Below are 21666 nucleotides of genomic sequence, written 5' to 3'. Positions count from 1 at the left end.
TTAAGATGTTTTGTGCCGTACTCGGGTGTACTAGTTGTCGGTAGAAAGGATTTAGACTGAGTATTTTTCAATTTTTCGAAGGAAGGTATGAAAGAAAAGACGTGGATAATTTTTTTGTTGGAGCAAGAACTTTATCTTTAAAAAAATCACACCCAGGCACCTTTTCAAAAACTGCTTAGACAGAGACCCTGATAAACTGCGAGAAAATGTATATATCGAAGCTATAAGCACTGGCAGGCCTATAGCATACATTCTGTTTTGCTCTTCAAAATCAATACACACTCGGATCAACTGACCTTCACCTTGTAACAACACACACACACACACACACACACACACACACACACACACACACACACACACATATATATATATATATATATATATATATATATAGACGATACAAATTAAACTTCTTCCAACTGGTAAATTTACAATAAATAAATAAATAAATATACAAAATAATTGAAATTTTAATTATACAAATAATAGAATATTTTATTTCCTAACTTTAAATTGAATTATAAATTTATTTCCTTATTGAACTCGTAGCATCTTGAGTGCGTCAGTAGGCTATATCGCCGTGCTCCCACTTCGTACTTCCTTAAGACGTGCAGATCACAATTCAAACATAGTAATAAGATTGCTTTATCAAAATAAAATAACATGATTTCCATTTTAAATTTGAATATTTTCTATTCACTTGTGTGTGTTGTCTTTTTCTTTCCCTCCGAAATGCACGCGTGACAATAGCTTGGCAGATGACCTAGTTGTCAACAATTTAACGTATCATAATTTGTCTAATCCAAAAAATAAATAATGATTGCACTGTTTATTTTAGAAAAACAGCGCCAATTACAGATGTATAAAGGAATAACATCACCAAACAGTTTGCAGACAGCAACTCATATAAACATTATTTACTCACAATATTGGCGATTTCATACACGCTTTACTCGCTATATTTGAGTATTTACGTCGTTATACGTGTGCACTGGTAGCCAACACATATAAAACTCGGACAACTTGTCAACATCGATTTAAATGTTGCCCATGGTAGATAAATTAGGCACCTAAAAGTTGAATTTTTAATAATATCTTGCAGTACTTTCACAATCCGAAGGGCGCATGTAACGTCACTGTACCACGTGATTACCTACCTATTTAACTTGACTTTTTGAAATCGGGGCTTAGATTTTAGTCGGTATTGTGGTTCATCATCGCAAAATTTCGGCGAACGAACTACTAGAATTAATTACTGTAAGCATAAAGAAAACGAAATGTATGTAATGTTGTATACTTTGAAAACATGAGATATTTCCTTTAAGCTACAAAAATTGCATATTCATATGAACGTTAAGGTCCATGGGCCTTTGCTTAAGGAAATAATGTAGCGTTAACAACTGTAGAAACCAAAACAGACGAGGTGCAACATAGTGTAAACTCGAATGTACAACTAGACTACACATGAATGCTGAAATATTTAATCATTGTGCTAAAAATAAGGAGTCTGTACCATAATAATTTTCTCTTTAAAATACGTCTATACCTTTCATGTGGAATTTCCATAAATCTTTAAAGATCGTTTTAATCTCATTGTGCTTTCTTTATTGAACGATGTTAAACGCCTCCTGTTATGACGAATAAAAGTATTCAATTACATGTCCACCATTGATGTTTCCTGCATTCACAATAGCAAACGGAATATTTCAGCGACTGAAAAGGCACTGACACAAAAACAAATGATTAATAATAAATGTCGGCATATTACATGCTAATGGTATGCAGTTGAAACAAAGAATAAATTTCAATGTCTTTTAGGATATGGATATCGCATTTGATGAATTTCATAAGATAAATTACAAAACGCATACTGCAATGCCATTTCAAACTATATCGTAATAATGCATTTAAAATTCCGATGTTAAATGTTTGTCAATAGAATTGGTTATTGACATATACAAAGACATCTTGGATATGTGCCATTACCTTTTGCGCAGTTTTTACACCGTTACTCTGTAGACTACGCTCCCACAGATCAGAAATATGGGTAACACCGGAGGTAAATTAAGTCCTGCTGATAGGGAGTTCCAGGGAAACCGATCTGGTTAGTTTATTTCGGTTTTTGTTCTGAGATTCTTTTTTTTTTTTTTGTAAAAAAAAAAAAAAAAATTCTCGGTTTCATAAATTTTGTAAACACTATATTTTGAAGAAATGCGTTTCATCTATCTCTATAGTGATGATGTTGAAAGTTTCACTTTGTTCTTTTGCAAACAAAATATGTGTTTCATTGATTAAGTGATTTTGTAGTCTAGCATTTTTACCAAAAATGTATGAAACTTCAATGTAAATGTTTTGATACAGATAATACAATTTCGTTATCATGTTTTTGTGACAGGATGGAACAAGGCACAGAAAATGAAAATTAAAGTTGGTAGGTGCTCTATAATGTTCTGTTTGCTTTTAGATTACATAAGTTGGGCTTTGTTGAATGTTTGTTCAAAGTGAAAGTGAATCTGATCTAAATCATTGGTATTGTTTTATTTTAAGACGGCAGTCTGAAGGAAATCAGGATGATTGTAGTTGGAAAAATGGGCGTCGGTAAAAGCGCTTTCTGTAACATTCTTCTTGGCTCAGCCAGATTTAGGTCCCAGGATTCTTGGAGTCCTGTGACAACAAATGTTCAAGCAGGTTGTGTGGACAGAGGCAATAGAAACATATTTGTTATTGATACCCCTGGTTTTAGAGATGGCGAGAAAACGAGCGATCAAGAAATTGTGGAAATGGCCGGCCACATCTGTGAACATTTTCTTCGTATATCGCCAGGTTTTCACTGCATAGTTTTGATGTTAAATGCTGACGAGCGCTTCAGTCGTGAAGACAAAGAAATAATCGATGATGTTAAGAAGGTTTTTGGTAATGACGTCATGGATCACATGATACTAGTTTTCACTCGATGCACAAGTGATGATGATTTGAGTAAATTAACAAAAACAACAGATCCCGACTTTAAAAAGTTGCTTGAAGAGGTCAAAGGTCGTGTGTTTGCAATTTTTCGCGACTGTGCAGACTATGAAAAACAAGAACGTGTTAATAGTTTTTGTAAAATGGTGGACGATTTGTGTAAAGATATAGGGGCTCTGTACACAAATGAGATGCTTCTCGAGGCATGGCGGGTAGTAGAGAGCGAGATTAAGACCCCACAGGATAGACTGAAAATCAAGGACCTTCAGAAGAAAATAGACAGTCTACACTTAGTTAGATATTTCTTAAATCTATTTCGATCATGACATTTTGAAACTCTGCTTCATGATTTTAAAGTTCACACAGTAAATATTTCACATAGAATTTGGAATAGTTACTTTTGTTGTAGATATTTTTTTACTGTAGATATTTGCAATAAAATGCTGTGTGCTGCACATTAACACATCAAAAGAGTTTTTGTATATCATTTGTCATAAGAAACATGGAAATTATTAAAGAGAAGCTACGTTTTCATATACCATTAATCCAATTGATTAAAAACGTTTGCGAAAATTAAGAACTGCATGAAAGTAACAAATAGCGTTAAGCGTATGAAATATAGTTTTACTCAGACACCATTAACAAGAGGCCCATGGGCCGCATCGCTCAACTGAGTCACCTTAGCACATATTTAAAGATTTTCCGTATATATTCGAATGTAAAACTTTGATCCCTATTGTTGCCCTAACCTATCCCTGGGGGGCATAATTTTTACAAATTCGCATCTGCACCATGTTAGGAACTTTTCATGTAAATCTAAACTTCTGTGGCCCAATGATTCTTGAGGAGAAGATGTTTAAATATTTTCTCTATATATTTGTATGTGAAACTTTAATCCCCTATTGTGGCCCACTCCTATCCCAGGGGACCATGATTTTAACAAACTTGAATATGTACTATGTCAGGAACCTTTCATGTAAATTTGTTCTTTCCTAGCCCAGTGGCTCTTGAGGAAAATTGCATTGCAATTGGTTGTCGTCCGTCGTCGTGCGACGTGCGTTAACATTGAACATTCTAAACTTCTTGATAACTAACAGTCCAATTTTTTTTTCAAATTTGGCTTGAAGCATCTTTGGGACAATGGGGACATAAATTGCAAATTTCAGGATTCCTGCACCCCTGGGTCTAAGGGGTGGGCTTTAAACGGTCCAAAATTGATCAATTGTCAAAAATCTTCTGAAGAAGAACCGCACAAGTGTAAGAAATACTAAATGTATAGTGATGTAGAGCAGGAAGGCCCCTACCAGAATTGTAAATTGCATAATTTCCGAGGTAGGGATTTTGAACCCATGGTGGGGTCAAACTTGTTATAAAGTGTTTATGTTTAAAACAGTTAATTAACATCTTCTTCAGTGCTATTGATACTGAATTCCCCTTCCAATTTTCCAATTCGTCGTTAAAGAGTTATGGGACTTAGAAATTAAGATAATAATGCTACTTTCTATGGCACGAAATGAGTTGAGATTACTTTTCATAGAATTTATAGGTAATGTTCGGATTAAAAAGAGAGAAAGAGAGTCCTGTAAATGTCGTTACGGGACTCGATAACCTCAAGCTGATTGCGATGGTTTCCATCCATCTGTAGTCAAAATCAGTGTGCTAAGAACGGCCAAACAATCGGTTTGAAACAAGTTGGACAACATCTGACCCAATAATAGGTTGTATTGGCAAATTGGATTGTTATAACGAACCTAGAATTTGCGAAATGTTGATTTTAAACGAGACTGTTGAAACGTTTGCAACATCAACTTGTTTGTCAGTAGTCTACCCCAAATTAAAAACTGACCATACTTAGAACAAGTGAAACGTGTATCAAATCAGTTGAGAAATATAAACACCATATGTAGGTGATAATGAAATATTACTACATAAATATGATAAGTTGACGAAGGAGAAGCTGATATCATCCCGTTTTCGTTAAGTTCAGTTGTTAGTTTACCATTAATATTTTCAATAAAATATCTAAGTACGAAGTAGATGTGGAGGACTCTTAGAATAGGAAGAAAAATACCTTTCGATTTCCCAATTTATCGGTTTGGTACTAAGAAGTAATAGAACTTAAATTTTTCACATTAATTAGATGACAGCACTCTCTAGGACACGTAGTATCTTCTAGTCCATAAAAAGATTAAGGATGCACAGTACACCAACCATGTCGATTCAACTCCCCGACCAGATACCCAGTTCAGTGATAGAGCACCTGCTTGATCTATTCATTGCGGGGCCCTTTCTGACTTGTCCGTCTTCTAGTTACTAACAGTTCTGAATGTACCATTCACCATGATCGCAAACGTCATAGAAAGGAGAGATTGACATTATACTGACACCTGGGGTTCTCTTTGGTCCGCTTTCCGTAATGTCGAGTCGGGTTTGCTTCCACGAAAATGACGATGACTGTAAGAATGAATTGACATAAGACCCCGTTAGCAACAGGCTGAACTGGTTTCCTAACCGACATTTTAGGTACAAATATGTTTTCAAAGTTATCTCATAGGTGGCTGTTGTATGAACGTATAAAAATGAAGGTAGATATTTAACTGACAACAAAAGAGCGCGACAGCTATGCTCTATGAAATGCAAGTCATGACACTTTCCAACTGAGTCTATAGTTAAAGGTTAGATGTGACATGACATATATTACACCTACACACCAACGTTATACATCATCCTACCGGGACAAAATATACCTTTGGATATTGAAGGTATATACCATGAAAATCTCTCTCTCTCTCTCTCTCTCTCTCTCTCTCTCTCTCTCTCTCTCTCTCTCTCTCTCTCTCTCTATATATATATATATATATAATTTAAAAGAATAAAATCCAAAAATATCACATAATAATCAACGATCAGTTTGTCTAGAATGTTTCAGTTTCATAGTAGCGTTGAAAAGTAAACGTTTTTCTTAGTAACGTTGAAAAGTAAACGTTTTTCATAGTAACATAGCGTCCAAGTCCCCCTTGTGCCATTGTCAAACTTAAGACGTAGAATATATAGAGTGATTGCGTCTTCGTCATATTCTCGGCATTTAGCAGTAGAGTCACGGTTCTTTCGGATATATCCTTGAAAATGGATGCCCCGTGTCGTAACAGATGTTGGCACGTTTAAGAATCGGCTATGCATACATGTAGGTCTAAATTTCCGATGCGTTATCTATATTTAGCTCTAAAACTTCATAGTTATTTCGGATTTTAAACATTTCGGTTGAGCATCACTGAAGAGACATTATTTGTCGAAATGCGCATCTGGTACATCAAAATTGGTACCGTATAAGTTTTACATTATAGCTGGTGACGTCTCATTCTCAAGGGGACGGAAAACAAACAAACCAAATATGAAAGAAAAAGTGAGCAAACCCACATACCCCACTTAGGTTGACAATAGTACACATGAATCATATAATGCCTCTGTGGTGTACTGTACTATTTCCACGTATGTAACTAGAAATGTGAACTATGTAAAGTTGTTTTAATTACATGTGGCTTGAAACCGGTTTCAAACAATGTGCACCAAAGTAGTATAGTTTGACCAAACTTCAAGTTCAAAAGGTGCATAACTTATAAAACTATTAAATAAGAATTTCCGGTGAATATCTACATCTACACAACATGTCCATTTCAAATACAAAGTTTCATAAATTTCTGTTCAGAGTTCGCCCAACAAATTATTTGAGTAGTACATCTAATTTTAACCAAACCTCAAATTCAAAGGGGCGTAGCTCCCAGAAAAAACAAACACCGAATGAGTACTGTTCTGAAAATGTACACATCTACACAGTATGTCCTTATTAACTACAAGGTTTAATAAAATTCTGTTGAGCTCTTTCAGAGTTGTGCTGATAATGCTTGTCAAAATATATCATCCACAACTCGTTAATAATAGAATAATTCGCACACAATTAACATTCAGACCTCTAAAGGGATGATTTAATTTCCTATATAGTCAAAACCTCTTTCGGGTATGAATGTTACGAGCTTAAACGAAATGCATTTAAAGGTAGTCAAAACTATTGGTACTTCACACAAAAGTTTGTGATGTCTTTTACGAGTGGGAAATCCTCGAATATGGTGAAAAACTGCTTTTCAAAAGGTGTTGAACAGTCAACTAGGTAAGTGGGGTAATTGTGATCTTTTGTGATACACTGAACCAATTGAAATGCCGTACAGCCATGATTTGTGTAAACAGAATAAGCCCTGGCGTCTTTCCAAAGAACTTAACGTTGTCTTAGTACGGATTTGAAATTCCAAACCAGCGAATAAGCAGACGTGATGGGGAACCAAATTGTAACAGATGAATTACTGGAATGGGAAAGCTCTCCATCCCAATCAGGTAATACCTTTATTTCATGCAATTTATATCGATTTATTAATGATAATGAAAACATGATTGAATATTCAAAATGAGCATGATTATCAAATACTTGTTAGTATGGTTTGGATGACTGTAATTCTAGTTCTTTTGTTAGTAACCGATGTTTTGGATGACCGTAATTCTAGTTCTTTTGAACAGAATGGAAGTGTCTGTATTGCGATACGGTGCATCAACGTTCCGTAAGGTCCTGTGAAAAATGTGGTAGAAAAAGCTGTTGTTGTGAGACAGGTAAAATTACGCATATAGGTTTTGATGTGCTCTTTTTTCATTTTGTTTTTTAATGTCGCAAGAGAATAGACGCTGGCACGCTATTAAATCTTTAATCCTTTTGGCTGAAATCCAGAACACAGATCGTGTCTCTTGTCAATATCGGTAAAATATCTCCTTAGGAAGATTAGCCTTCATTGAAAATTTATACTACACAGAATTGTCATCTTAAAAGTTAACATATGATATGCGCTGCAACTCCCCCTTACGTCATCAATGGTCTTGGCAATTAAAACAAAAAATGTCATTCAATAAAATTACATATCTAAAGTGGCTCATTACACCAATCTAATGGCGCGTTAAAATACCTAGTATGAAGTATGATTTCATCATCGAAAGAGTGATATAAGTTTTCAATCATTATACCCCCGCAACAAGTTGTAGGGGGGGGGGGTATTCTGTAATCGGGTTGTCCGTCTGTCCGTCCGTCCGTCTGTAGACGCAATGGTTTCCGGGCTCTAAAGCATTATCCTTTCCACCTACCGTCACCATATCATATATATGGACTACCGAATGGATGAGAATGTTCCCTATCGATTTTGGGGTCAAAGGTCAAGCGCACTGGACATCGAAGTAGCAATATGGTTTCCGGGCTCTAAAGCGTTATCCTTTCCACCTACAATCACCATCTCATACATACAGACTACTCGTGGGATGAAGATGTTCCCTATCTATTTTGGGGTTAAAAGGTCAAAGGTCACGCGCACTGGACATCGAAGTAGCAATTAACAACACCCTTTTGGGAGATTGGGGTAAGCGGGAGGGGGGGGGGGTATTCTTAGTGAGCATTGCTCACAGTACCTCTTATTTTATTTTATTTTTTTCTTTTATCAAAATGTTCATTTCATAATACATGGATGCATCATAAAAATCACAATGCATATCATACATCAGAAAGTTTCATTTCATTATGCATACATCATAAGAATCGTAATGTATTTTATAATGCATATCATGCATCATAAAAATCATTGCAAAAGTAACCATGTATCAGAAAAATTACAAAAATTCATTTCATAATGCATACATACATCGCAATAATCGTAATTGATTTCATACATCAGAAAAATCATGAATTTCATTTCATAATGCATGTCAAAAATTTATTTCATGTTGCATATCAAAAATTTGTTTCCATAATTATACATATCAATATCAATTTATTTATAGATATATCATATAAAAAGAGATCAATATCTACATATATTGTACAAAGAGTCTCCTATCATATAATAAATGTAATTTTTAATTTAACCAATGTTTTTAGGGACAACGTTTTGTGTAACAAGCTCACATTTTAACTTTAGTCGGAGATTTCTTTCTGATTTGTTTTTCATCCTGCATTTCATCTTATATTTGTACACAATAAACGTAATAAGGGCTAATAAAAGTAAAAACAAAAGGTTTTTTTCTTCTTCAAAACATTGATCTTATATTTTTCAAATATGTGTACAAAATGATCAGCGCGATTTATGCACTCTTTTCTTCCACGTAGATTCAATTCATGTGTTCTCAGCACGGCTTCCGTTTTCAAGCCTCGACTGACAGTAAACTAATAATCGGGGTCAGGTAAAAAGTCTAAAAAATCTTTAAAAATATCTCCTGAACTATTTAAGTATATTTTGTACATACAACGGATGCTTACTCCTCCTAGGCACCGGATCCCACCTCTGGTTTGTCCAGGGATTCGTGTTTGCCCAACTCTCTATTTTGTGTTGCTTATAGGAGTTAGGAAAATGATCACTGCTCGTTATCTTCACCTTTTATGCTAATGGTTAGCATTTCGCTCGTTCCTGATTTCACTTGATATATTTCTAGGACCATAGTTTTAGTCCATGTATGTTTGTATGTTTTGTAGAGTCTTTGGATTTACTTTATTTATAGGAATACCGTAGTATTGATATCTTTATTAAGAATGAATTTGAGAATCGAGCATACATACTTTTAATGTATCTTCAATTATTACAGAAAGTTTTTTGGTCAGTTGTACTTACAATACTTTTAATTGATTTTTCCTTCATAACGTCACACTGCCGGTACATGTAATTGTTTTACCTTTCTGTTGTAGACTCAAGTGATGAAGACACTATCAGTATCGACAGTTTTGTTACACATATCAGTGAGTATCAGGAGTCATACAGGGAGTGTGGATTGAACATATTTCATTAATATGTAAGGTATTGTGATCGGGTACTAGTTTTGTAATTTAGGACAGAATATCCGTAACATAGATTTAAAATGGAATGATTTAGTTTGTGTTCAGAATAATTTTTTATACATTCAAGATAAAAATATAGAAAAAAAAGTTATTTATTTTTCAATTTGAAATACTCCTCCCTATATCGACTTCACTGAAGTGAGTCATTTGTAGGTGTTGTCCTAAAATTGTAGGTATTATTAACAAATAACATAATTAATAATACACCAGTGGATTACCAAAGATTGCTGTGCGAGACGTAACAATAACAATACTGGGAATATCAAACGCATACCCATAATTGGAAAGCAGCAGGTGCGATAATAGCCATTTATACCTCTGAAAACTTTACACAAACTAGCTATCTAATCCTTTTTGGCTTTCATTATTACTCCGTTATATATATATATATATATATATATATATATATATATATATATATGTATATATATATAGTCAACCAGTCACAGTAGCATAAGACTTTCGTTACACATGTAGGAAGTCCTTAGATTCAATTTTCATGTTTAATAAGATCAAAGATGATTTACATTAAAAAGACCAGACGAGCCTTGCTAAATGATATCAATATGTGTATCATTAGGTAGTGCGGATTCTAGTTTATTAGTTTATCGGGTCTTTATGTCAGATTGTGACATCATTATGTCAGATTGTGACATCATTATGTCAGATTGTCACATCATTATGTCAGATTGTCACATCATTATGTCGACTTGTCACATCATTATGTCGACCTGTCACATCATTATGTCGACTTGTCAGATCAGTAAGCTGTTAAGTGGATGACATATTTTCGGTATGAAACATTTGTACGATTTTTACCTGTTTTTTAATTAACAAGTGAACATAATCATCTGACAAGTCGACATACTTATCTGACTAGCGATGGTAGAAATATATCACCATTCAAAAGGAAATCCAATCTATAACCTCTAAATCAAATACTGTGCGAAAATTGATACGGGACATAACCTTAACACTGCATATATGATGATAACAGCACTATTCTTGTTTAAAACGGACTAAAAGATATCACCACCGTTATTACAGATACACAGTTGTTGAAGCATCTTCAGGAGATCAGAATGATAGTTGTTGGCAAAATGGGTGTCGGAAAAAGTGCATTTTGCAACACACTGGCTGGAGAGGGACTTTTTGTGCCAGAGAGGGCATTTCATTCCATTACAAAAGCTGCTCATATGGAAATTACAGAGAGATTTGACCGTGATCTTCTACTCATCGACACTCCTGGCTTCGGAAATAAAGAACGTCGTAAAGAGATAGTGGAGTTCATAGAGGGTGTGGGGGATCTGTTTCTAAGAGTAGCACCAGGATTCCACTGCATAGCCTTCGTTTTAAGTTTTGAGTCTCGTGTCACTCGAGATGACATTCAGTTGCTGGAAGACGTCAAAAGAGTATTAGGAAAGGAAGTTATGGGTCACATGATTCTTGTCTTTACGAGATGCCCCAATCAAATTGCGTTGAAGGAGAAATTAAAGACTGCTACTGGTCCTATTAAGAAAATCTTAGAAGAGGTAGAATATCGAGTATTTGGGGTTGAAAATGAAACGGGCGATCGTGATCAGCTCGCATCCAACTTTTTTCAGATGGTTGATGAGCTGTGTATGACGCGCAAGAGGGTCTATTCAACAGATATGCTTTTGAAAGCCTGGAGCATTGTGAAGGATGAAGTCAAAAGTTCGTCTGATCGAATGAAGATACAAAACGTGCAACAAAAGCTAGAAATTATGGGCTTCTTCCAGTTCTTTGTTTCTGCACTATTAAATCCCATTAAATGATATATCAGATATGGAGAAATAGGGCCCCAAAGAATATTGTAAGATTTGGTACCAATGCTAAAATATTTTGACAAAATGTGGTATATCATATACCACAAACTGGGGTGATGCTAAAACACGGAACGGAAAACGAAACGGAACAGAAAATTTAAAAAATACATGAATTAAAATTTTCGTAACTTGATATAATGTGACATAAATATTATCTTTATGCATGCATTAATTATCATCGATGGACATTAATTGATCTCAATGAAGATAAATATATTCAATTATTTTACGCGGTGTATTAAACTTTTGCTCTCACAATTGAACTTACTTTAAACAATGCTTTATTTACAATTATTGGATTGAACAGACCTAATGAGTATCAACTACAGTATTGCACGCTACCTCATTGATATAAGTAATTCAATGGAAGAGAGCATCCATATCGAAATATCATTTTAAATTGTATTATTATTGTATATTTATTTCATGTGATATGAGTGATGAATCTAAATCCCCTATGTCTGTGCCACAATACTAAATGGAAATACAAAGTGCATACATTCAGCAGTTAGCGCGTACTATACATCTCTAAATCATAATTCATACATGAAAAAGCAGATCTTTTTAAACTTACTTGCAGCATAACCCAGAATTTCTACGTTTTCATGCATTAAGCACCCGTGAAATCACTTGAATTCTAAATTAATCATACAAATCCGATCGGCAAAGTTTAAAATGCTAGGGACAGGTCTCCTTAAAACCCATAGCCCAGGTTAAAGGATCAATTTTGGCCTATTTTCAGAAGTTGGTAATTTTATGCCCTAATACTATATAGGGTGTGTACTTTCTATATATAGTAATTATATCCATGTATTACGTATATTTTTTGTGATATGAAGCAGCAAAGTTGGCATGTTTTGCGAGTGCAAGATTTAACGTTGCGTCTTTAACCTGTGTCTGATGACGTTTTCTCAATTCTTATTCAGAAAAAAAATAGTTCAATATACCTTGTTAATTAATTTGCTTTGGATAATTTTTAAAACGTTATTAACACACACACACAAAATCCTTTCCAATAACATCATACAAATATCATATTCAAAAAACTATTTACAATTAACGTGTATTTGAATTGTGATATGAAGTAGAAAAGTTGTCATGTTTTGCGAGTGCAACCCGTGTCTGATGACGTTTTCTCAATTCTTATACAGAAAAAATAGTTTAATATACCTTGTTAATTAAAATCCTTCGGATAAATTTTATGAATTTGTTGATACACATATACAAAAATTATTTTCAATAGCATTATAGAAATATCATAAACTATCTAAAACTAACGTGTATTTCAATCAATCATGACCATAGCCATCGAAATCCTTGTTTGAAAAGTTAGACTAAAGATGGTTAAATGTGAAGTAATTACGTGTATTCTATTGTAAAAAAAAAAAAACTTTTAATGTTACAAGATTTTTTGTTGCAATGAATATAGTGTGTACACTTTTTTTTTTTTGGAAAATACATTTCAGCTTACTTTTTAGCACTCTCAGCTGAAAATGTAAATAGTGCCTAAAGCACAGTGCATTGTGACGTAAAACAACTTGGCTGTTATATAATCTTAGTATCAAATGTGTGTAATGCGTAATTTTTTCTGGAATTGTCAGATTTTATAATTTCACCATGAGCACAGGGAAGGCGATTGATGAAAGACCATTTTTATTATTAATTGAAGTATTTCGTTTATCACACGCACATACCATCCATCGCCTTGAATGTGCTCATATCATAATATTGACAAATGTAAGTAAAATTTTGAAGTTTTGGCTAAGAAATAGCGATCCATGTAAATTCGGGAACGTATTATTCTACTATGTGACGTTTTGGCGCCATTTTGTTTCTATATTTGAAGAGGGTGTTGCCCCCAAATGACTTCGATAGGTAAAAGTATATCATCTACTTTATTTTTCTTGATTTTACTAGGCCAAATTCATATGCTAAGCGTACCTTCTCCTTTACTAATATGTAAATATAGAGAGCTTCCATTTCTTGTCAAATGGGGAATATATAGCACATATAAGATGATATCTAGTCGTATTTCACAATGACAAACAACTGACTGTGACTCACAAATATAGGATGTTTATCATCAACAATTGAATAATCATATTTCTAAATAGATCGAGAAGAAACTGCTTTTTTCTAAACCTTTAAGGGAATCAGTTTGCCCCCACATCATGATTCAGTCTGCCTTGCGTCAAGAATCATGATTCAGTTTGTCTTACGTTAAGAATTATGCATCTGTTGGGATACTCTTCAAATGAACGCGTTTCAAAAGGCAGCCCACATTTTGGAAAAGACTCTGTCACCTGATCTTTGCTGTCTTCAAGAAATAACTCTGAAGAATTAAAACATATCCGCATGTACGAACTTTCTATCTCAAATGAGATAAACCTTGCATACACAACGGACTCGTTTGCTTTAAAATTCATATATATCAATTTTAGAACATATTACAAGTGTAGAACTAAACTAAAATTCAAGTTGAATGAACTCAATGTCTTAAAATTATCTAGTTCGATTAAAAATAAGTTCGTTTTAAAAAGGCTGTACTTGGGGGAAATTTTTGAGAAGATTATTTTCATCTTTTTCAATGTTGTGTTTAGGGGGATGAAAATCTCTTATTAATTAAGTAGCCTTCTAAATTCGTTCTTAAAATTATCTAGTTCGATTAAAAGTAAGTTCGTTTTAAAAAGGCTGTGTTTGGGGGAAATTTTTGAGAAGATTATTTTCATCCTTTTCAATGTTGTGTTTAGGGGGATGAAAATCTCTTATTAAATTCTGAATTCGTTTTTTTTTTTTACTGTAGCAGTCAGAAGAAAAAAAATAATGAAAGTTTTAAAATACTAGACAAAATTGAAGCTATTTTCAGTGTTTTTGTAAATTTGTGAAACAACATACTGCCACAATCAATGAAAAGGGAGATAAAAATGATAAAGCCGAGAAAAGAGGGGGTGGTGCTAATAGGCGCTTACCTAATATATTTCATAATCTAAATACATAAGTTTATGCTTTAGTGTATCATTAATCTAGAAGTACATGAAACGTTGGAATCTAGCGATGTGTTCCCGCTCTCTCTGTAATTTCTGCTTCCCTTGTTCATAATAAGCCTTTTGATTTAATATAATGCGGATATCGTACAGTGTTTTCCGTTCTGTTCCGTTTTCCGTGCAATGGTCACGCAACACTCCCAAAATGGTGTAAAGTCTTTTGTCTTTGTAAGAATAGGAAAGCTTATTTCATAAATATTTGTTTCTTGCAATTTGTACAGCTAATCGATATTCAGTTTTGTTAAATATTTAATATTTTAAATTAGTGTCAATTCAAAAAACAGAGCGGTTCTATATTTCAGATCATTCAAAATTCATAGAATACACGGGATTATTTTTCTTTTGAATCTATGAAAATTATTACTTTCATTAAAAGATATGTAAAAAAAAAAAAAAAAAAAAAAAACCACCTGCTTTTTGGTTTTTTTTTATATATACCTGTATATAAATTTGTTTAATGTTTGTATATTGTTGTTTTTTATATATACCTGTATATAAATTTGTTTTTTATATATACTTGTATATAAATTTGTTTTTTATATATACCTCTATATAAATTTGTTAAATGTTTGTACATATGTATATTGTTTTACGTCACACTCGTACGTTATTCATATTGAGATCTGAAGTGTCACAAAGCTGTGCATAGCGCAACGCTTGTGTAGGAACAATCGTTACTTATATCATGATGATTTACATTTCAGTTTTCTCTTTAGACAAACATATCGACAACACGATTCTGTCCGTATAGAAGAAAATTGCTCTTATCTTCAAATTATTGTAAAATATTAAATTTACTATTATCATGGAAAGTGTAGACCTTACATTTATACCATTTATTATAATTTGCATGATGTAATACATATGACGATTAGCCTCAATATTTGTTGGTCTTATCATATACTTCCTAGTTGAGAATCTTTCTCACAGTGACGTCATCATCCGTAGTTTGACACTGGCTGTAGCAGTGATTATTCTTGCCGACGTCTATACTGCGATACGTTTTGTGAATTATTATCCGAAACACAAGTGACTTGTTATATACTGAAACCTTAACTACCTATCAGAAACGTCGTAGGTTTGACACTGTCTTCTGGGATCTTTCCCGGGGACATCAGACTGCCAGGCAAGTTCGGAACTTCCTTAACCACGTGACTACTGTGACAGAATATACGTCTTTATAAAAACTCACACTGTTGTACAATTACCTTCATTGGATTTTTGCAAGGTCGTCCAATGATTTGTCGTTCTTCTTGCACGCATACCTGAATAAGGTCCATTGATGTTTGCATTGATCAATCAATTGTTCTCCTCCATGTTACCCAATACTTATTATACATGCTTATAAGGTCTAATGATCCACTGATTAATTATATGGCCATTCAATGCCTGCATTAAAAGGCATAGGGTCTATCTTTCATCTCAAAAATGACATCACAATATTTTGCAAGAAGAACTCCAAAAACAAATTTGTAGAATATATTATGAGTTATCTATAGCTGCAGCGCTTTGAAATTGAAGTCATTTTGACGTTTTAGCCCTGTATAAAAATTTTGTCTAGAGGACAATATATTAAGGTATTCCATGTATAATGAAAAGATAATGAACAATTTTGAAGGATTTAGATCAGCATAAATGTTTATTGTTAAATAATGATGAAAGTGAAGCAGATGAAATTCACATGACTGGTAAATGATTAGAAGTTGATCTTTTTACACTTAAGACTTTTTGGAAGAGTTGTCTGCCCTTTGTAAAAATAAAAAAAATCTAATTTTCTAAAAATGTGTGGGGTCAATAATTAATTTTATTTCATATTTTCATTAAGAGAAAGTGTATGTAACTTTCTACCAAGAGATTTGTATGGAAATATAATTTCGTTTTAAAATATTGTAATAAAACATGCTTTCCCCATATACTTCAATGTTAAATTCTAGGTGAAATAAATCAAGCAGTAAACAAAATTTTGAAAATTCCTATGGTGGATTATTGTTATTTGATGAACCCTTCACTGAAGAACTTGTGTGATTTTCTGGTTAATATGTTGACGGTGCTACCGTTTGAGTGAGCGCAGCTTCATGTATGTACATATTTTGTAATGTTCCGCCTTTGATCAGGTTCAATTTAAACAATATCTATCTGCCTAATTATCATAACATGAATGAAATTAGGTAGCTGAAACAGCTAGGCCGTTTTAGTTTTCTCCCATGGGTTTATATTAAAAATCATTAAAACATGTATGCTTTAACGTATTTTAAATATTTTTATGTTATACAGTGTATATACATTTTATTTCTGCTGCCTTCACTGTGACTTGCTTAACCTTTGATGCACGACTTGTTCTGAACTGTATGCTCTCAGCAGTCGACTGCCTGTACTCTCCTTTTTTCTACTCTCAACCTTTTCAAGTTACTAATTTATGAAAAAAATGCCCAAACATTAAACCTTTCAAGTTTGAAAACTGTGGAAACAGCACTGCCTTGGAACACAAAACGCATTTCAATATAATGATAATTTTAGATAAATCGATAAATTCAACTATTGAGCATGTACATGCGCAGACACCCCCCCCCCCCCCCCACACACACACAAACACACCACTAGGTAAGTACCATGCGCTCCTATCTAATTTAAAAAAAAAATGAAATTCATATGATAATCCCCTTGTAGCAATGAGCAATGGTATGTTCCAAAAGAGAAAGTTAAAACAATTTTTATAATATTGTATATAATCCTAGTTGCAACACAATGATAGTGGCGTTGGTGGCCTAATGGTTAGGCTGTCAGAATCGACCGAGAGGTCATCGTGGTTTGCATTACCAGACATGTTTTAAAAAGGAAATGGACTCAATCACTTACTATTTTGAGTCGCGAAAAAAAAAAGCCCAAAGATTTAAAAAAAAAAATGTTTTCATCGATTTTTTGTATATTTTTTTGATAGCACTAATTCAGTATCTGTGATCTCACATATTCCAACAATTTTTAAAAGTTAGTCTCCCTTTTTTCATGTTAAAATAATGAATTCCTATTGAGAATTTAGTATTTTAATCAGATTTGTGGTGTTCAATAGATTATAAACAATTTATATTCGATGCCATATTACGTATGCCTAATGTTTACGTATATTCAATATTGTCCCGGTAGTATGACTTTTACGTGTTTAGATCCGCCACTGTCCGTCTTATTATGACGTACGTTGAAACGTAGACATGACATCATACATCATCTTAGCCTGCCTTTCATAAACATTGCACTTCGTTAAACATTTTGCCTAATGGTGCACTGAATTTTGGAGCTAGGAGACCACAAGATTAGGATGAAAATCCACGTAAGTTCGCAATCATATTCCAAGGTGTGACATTGCGAGATCTCAGCCAATTTTGACAAGGGACTTCTGGGATTGGCGTCAAAAAAAATTTCTTGTTAGAGGTTTGGATTTAGCTCGGATTATTTCCCGCGCTCTAGTCATTAGAGCTCGCAGTACGAGCCATCGATTCGCGCTGGCTCGCTAATATGATTACGGTGTGACCGTTGGGGCGAGCGCAGCATATCTGAATACATTTTCAAAAAATTTATATTGAAAACAAGGAAAACTGATCTGGTTCACTGTCAATACGTAGGATTACTGTCTTGCTCTTCTCGCCAATGTAGGAACCAGTTTAGCGGGAAATGCAACGAGCGTGTTGTGACGTAGCCTGGTAGTTGTGACGTGACTGTTTACATTTCATTAGACAATATTCTAAAAAGAAAAAGAAAGGGGGAAGAATATGATTGTCATCCTTTCCTTTCAAATAAGAAAGGTTTGTAATAATTCAAAGATTTTTTTTATTATTATTTTACGAATCGAACCATCCGCCATTTTGTACGAGGGACTTTTGGGATTGGCGTCAAAAAAATTCTTGTTAGAGGTTGAGATTTAGCTCGGATTATTTCCCGCACTCTAGTCATTTGAGCTCGCAGTACAAGCCAGCGCTCCACGCTGGCTTGCTGCGCTCGCTGTTATCTTAAGTGTTATTCCACGTAAGAATAATGCAAATTTGAATTTCCGCGGCACATCCAATGTTACGAAATTGGGCCAAACTTTTAGAAAAAAAATAGTTGGGTGCATAATATATGACAATCTGTTTATTTTCATTTTTTGTCACCCAGTATAATTTTTATTTAAAAAATCGAAAAGTTGTTACCGTGTACTAATTCATACAAAATGTCGGGAATATCAAACAGAAATTCTCACAACAGCAACACTGAACTAAAGAGCCATTTACACATATCTCAAGATAAAATCTTCAATCACCATTTTAAATTCTCAAAAGTGTGGAAAATTTTCATTCCTATTTTATAAATAATAAAATAAATGCTGAATAATCGTGAGTTTTAGTTATCGTTCGTGGAAGTTTCATAAACACCGCTAGATGGCACACCGTAACTAAGAACGCTGGTGCGTGAAAATTACGGCAATCCGAAAATTAAATAGAGCCTTGCAATGGAGATGTGTAGTGTCGGTCACTACGCTGGCAGTTTATGCGCGCCATATGGTGCATAACCCAAAGAAAAGGGATTGACTTTACTTGGGGAGTGTACCAGAGATATTAAGACTGATTCTATGTAACTATCAAAATTCAGTGGCCACGGTATGTCACAGATTTTTATGAAACTTTGTGTGTAACAATATTATGATAGATATAAAGCAAAAAGGACATGCAAAGGTTTGACTTAGCAACGGTTGCCATGGAAACCGATCCTCTAACAACAGCTGGACAAGATATGTACATGTATGTTATATTTTGAATAATCAAAAATCAAACGCTATTGTTTATAAAAACAACAATTGTAAAAATTATTTTGAGCTAGGTTCTAGCTTTTAGAAATTTTTTTGTATTTATTTAATCCTTGAAAACAATAGAAATAATTATTTTTATGATGTATAAGGGTTTGATATATGTAATTTTTAGAGAGGGATAAAATATATTTGCCCAGTCATTTGGTGTAAACTCACATGCTAGTAAAATGTATTGAATCTTACTTTAAAAAAGTACAGAAACACATTTGTGGAGAAACCAAAGGTAAACACATTAACCAGTAGTTTCCTCTGGTGCACAAACCAAAATACACCAGAAAGAGTTATTGCCCTTTGTAACACTCTCTTGTATTGGAGATATGAACAGCCTTCATTTGTTTTCAGTATGGCAGGAGGTGGAAATTGAGTTTTTATTCAATTTGTTCTTCCGTTCTTTTTGCTCTTTGTTCACTTAATTCACTACCACGATCTTTATCTTCAATTGTGCTAAAGGATTCCGGTTTATTTCATGGAATACAAATCCGTTTGATCTTTGCCATAGTCACCGGACTCTAGCATCCAATCGTCTACGTATTCGTAGAAAAAGTAAATGTTGTGGAATTTAACGCTTTATTGCATCACATCCGACTAAAAAAAATGACCAGGGAATCAGAAGGCTGACAGACATATTCATAGAAAATATGAAAAAGCCCTGCCTGTTGCCGTGTTGGAACTTGTATTGACGTAAGTATTCTATTTGATTTAGGATCCAAATTCTAAAGTAAAGGTTGAATAAAATGTATCAGGAAATTTGGCTTTTAGTAAACATATGAGAACCCCAATTTATTTTATACTGCAGCCAGGCTAGTCAGCTATAGTGGTATACATGTAGACTGAACATTGTAAGTAGTCCTGTCATTTACTGCATGGGTGTACAATATAGAATACTAGTTAAGTATGTCCCCAACCTAATATTCACTCAGGGAGTTTCCTATCACATTTACAGAGTTCAGGATCTGTAAAAATTGGGGAATACTTATAAAATCATGTTTCATGTGGAAATTTTCAAAAGGACTAGGCTTAATTTATGTAATCCTAAGTGATGACCTCTCTCTCTCTCTCTCTCTCTCTCTCTCTCTCTCTCTCTCTCTCTCTGACTTGTCAAGTTTACAATAAAAACAAACATGTGAATGCCTGTGTGCATTCCAGATAAAAATTGTTAAAATCATATATATTGGTGAGCCAGGCTACTTTCAAGTTTGTTTACCTGTGGTAACCCCCACTAATATGTGATGGTTCTAATCTACAGAAGAAATCACACAAATACTATTAGGATTTAAAGTTTTCTCATCTCTGTAATTATGAACTTTAGGACACTTGATTTGGAAAAATTAAATGATGAAAAAGTGATGATTTTGAATTGGGTCCTGTATCTGGGCCCTCAAATTTTAATACATGTAGGTCCTGTCAACTGAAGTAAATCAAAAAATATTAAATGTAAATTGTAAATATTCAAATACTTTTGAATTCTTACTTTTTCATCCAATAATCACATATTTTGGCCAAAGTACATGACCACTATTTTATGTAATTAATGTGTGCTTTTCTGTGTTTCAGCTGTATGAGCATCATACTGTGCAAATCACCTAAAGATGGAGTTGACCAAGTTGCTGACCTTGAAGAGGTAAATATTCAGCATTAATACATACACATTGAATACATAATTTGAAATTCAAATTTGAATCCCAGTATTATAAATCCTAAAACAAATTAATAGATGTGGGGAATGTGGTACATTGGGTTTGGTTTCTTGGTTATAGAGCATGCATGGAAACTGAATTCTCTAGAATAATCACAGGAGACCATCCATTTTTTATGCGACATGATGACTTGAAACGTTTTCATCACAACTTCCTAAAAAAATTTATTACTTCACTTAATTAGCATACTCAAAAAGACTAGTTGTTTTGTTGTCAATGACGCACATATATATGTACACATGTGTATGAGCTCAGTATCATTTGTAAAAATGATTAATTCTAATTAGGTCAATGTTGAGAATCACTCAAGTGACCTACATGTTGCTATTTGTGCGCGTCAGTCATCATAAGACGTTAATTGAAC

The 21666-nt window shown here is 33.8% G+C and overlaps 2 protein-coding genes across 2 annotated transcripts; both read left to right on the top strand.

Annotated features, from left to right (window-relative positions):
• The first annotated feature begins 1967 nt into the window (after positions 1-1967).
• On the top strand, positions 1968-3435 carry LOC125661502 (GTPase IMAP family member 7-like). The gene is made up of 3 exons (XM_048893526.2): positions 1968-2107; positions 2399-2434; positions 2551-3435. Exons 1-3 carry the CDS (start codon positions 2047-2049, stop codon positions 3288-3290), a joined length of 837 nt encoding a protein of 278 aa, XP_048749483.2. The 5' UTR covers positions 1968-2046; the 3' UTR covers positions 3291-3435.
• A 3807-nt stretch (positions 3436-7242) lies between these two features.
• LOC125661498 (GTPase IMAP family member 7-like) lies at positions 7243-15649 on the top strand. Its single transcript, XM_048893511.2, has 4 exons — positions 7243-7350; positions 7531-7620; positions 9728-9778; positions 10925-15649. Exons 1-4 carry the CDS (start codon positions 7290-7292, stop codon positions 11671-11673), a joined length of 951 nt encoding a protein of 316 aa, XP_048749468.2. The 5' UTR covers positions 7243-7289; the 3' UTR covers positions 11674-15649.
• The last annotated feature ends 6017 nt before the right edge of the window (positions 15650-21666 follow it).

Source organism: Ostrea edulis, chromosome 8, assembly GCF_947568905.1.
Source record: "Ostrea edulis chromosome 8, xbOstEdul1.1, whole genome shotgun sequence".
Classification (NCBI taxonomy): Eukaryota; Metazoa; Mollusca; class Bivalvia; order Ostreida; family Ostreidae; genus Ostrea; species Ostrea edulis.
The sequence above is the reverse complement of the archived record's forward strand: the minus strand, read 5'-3'. Positions and strand labels throughout refer to the sequence as shown.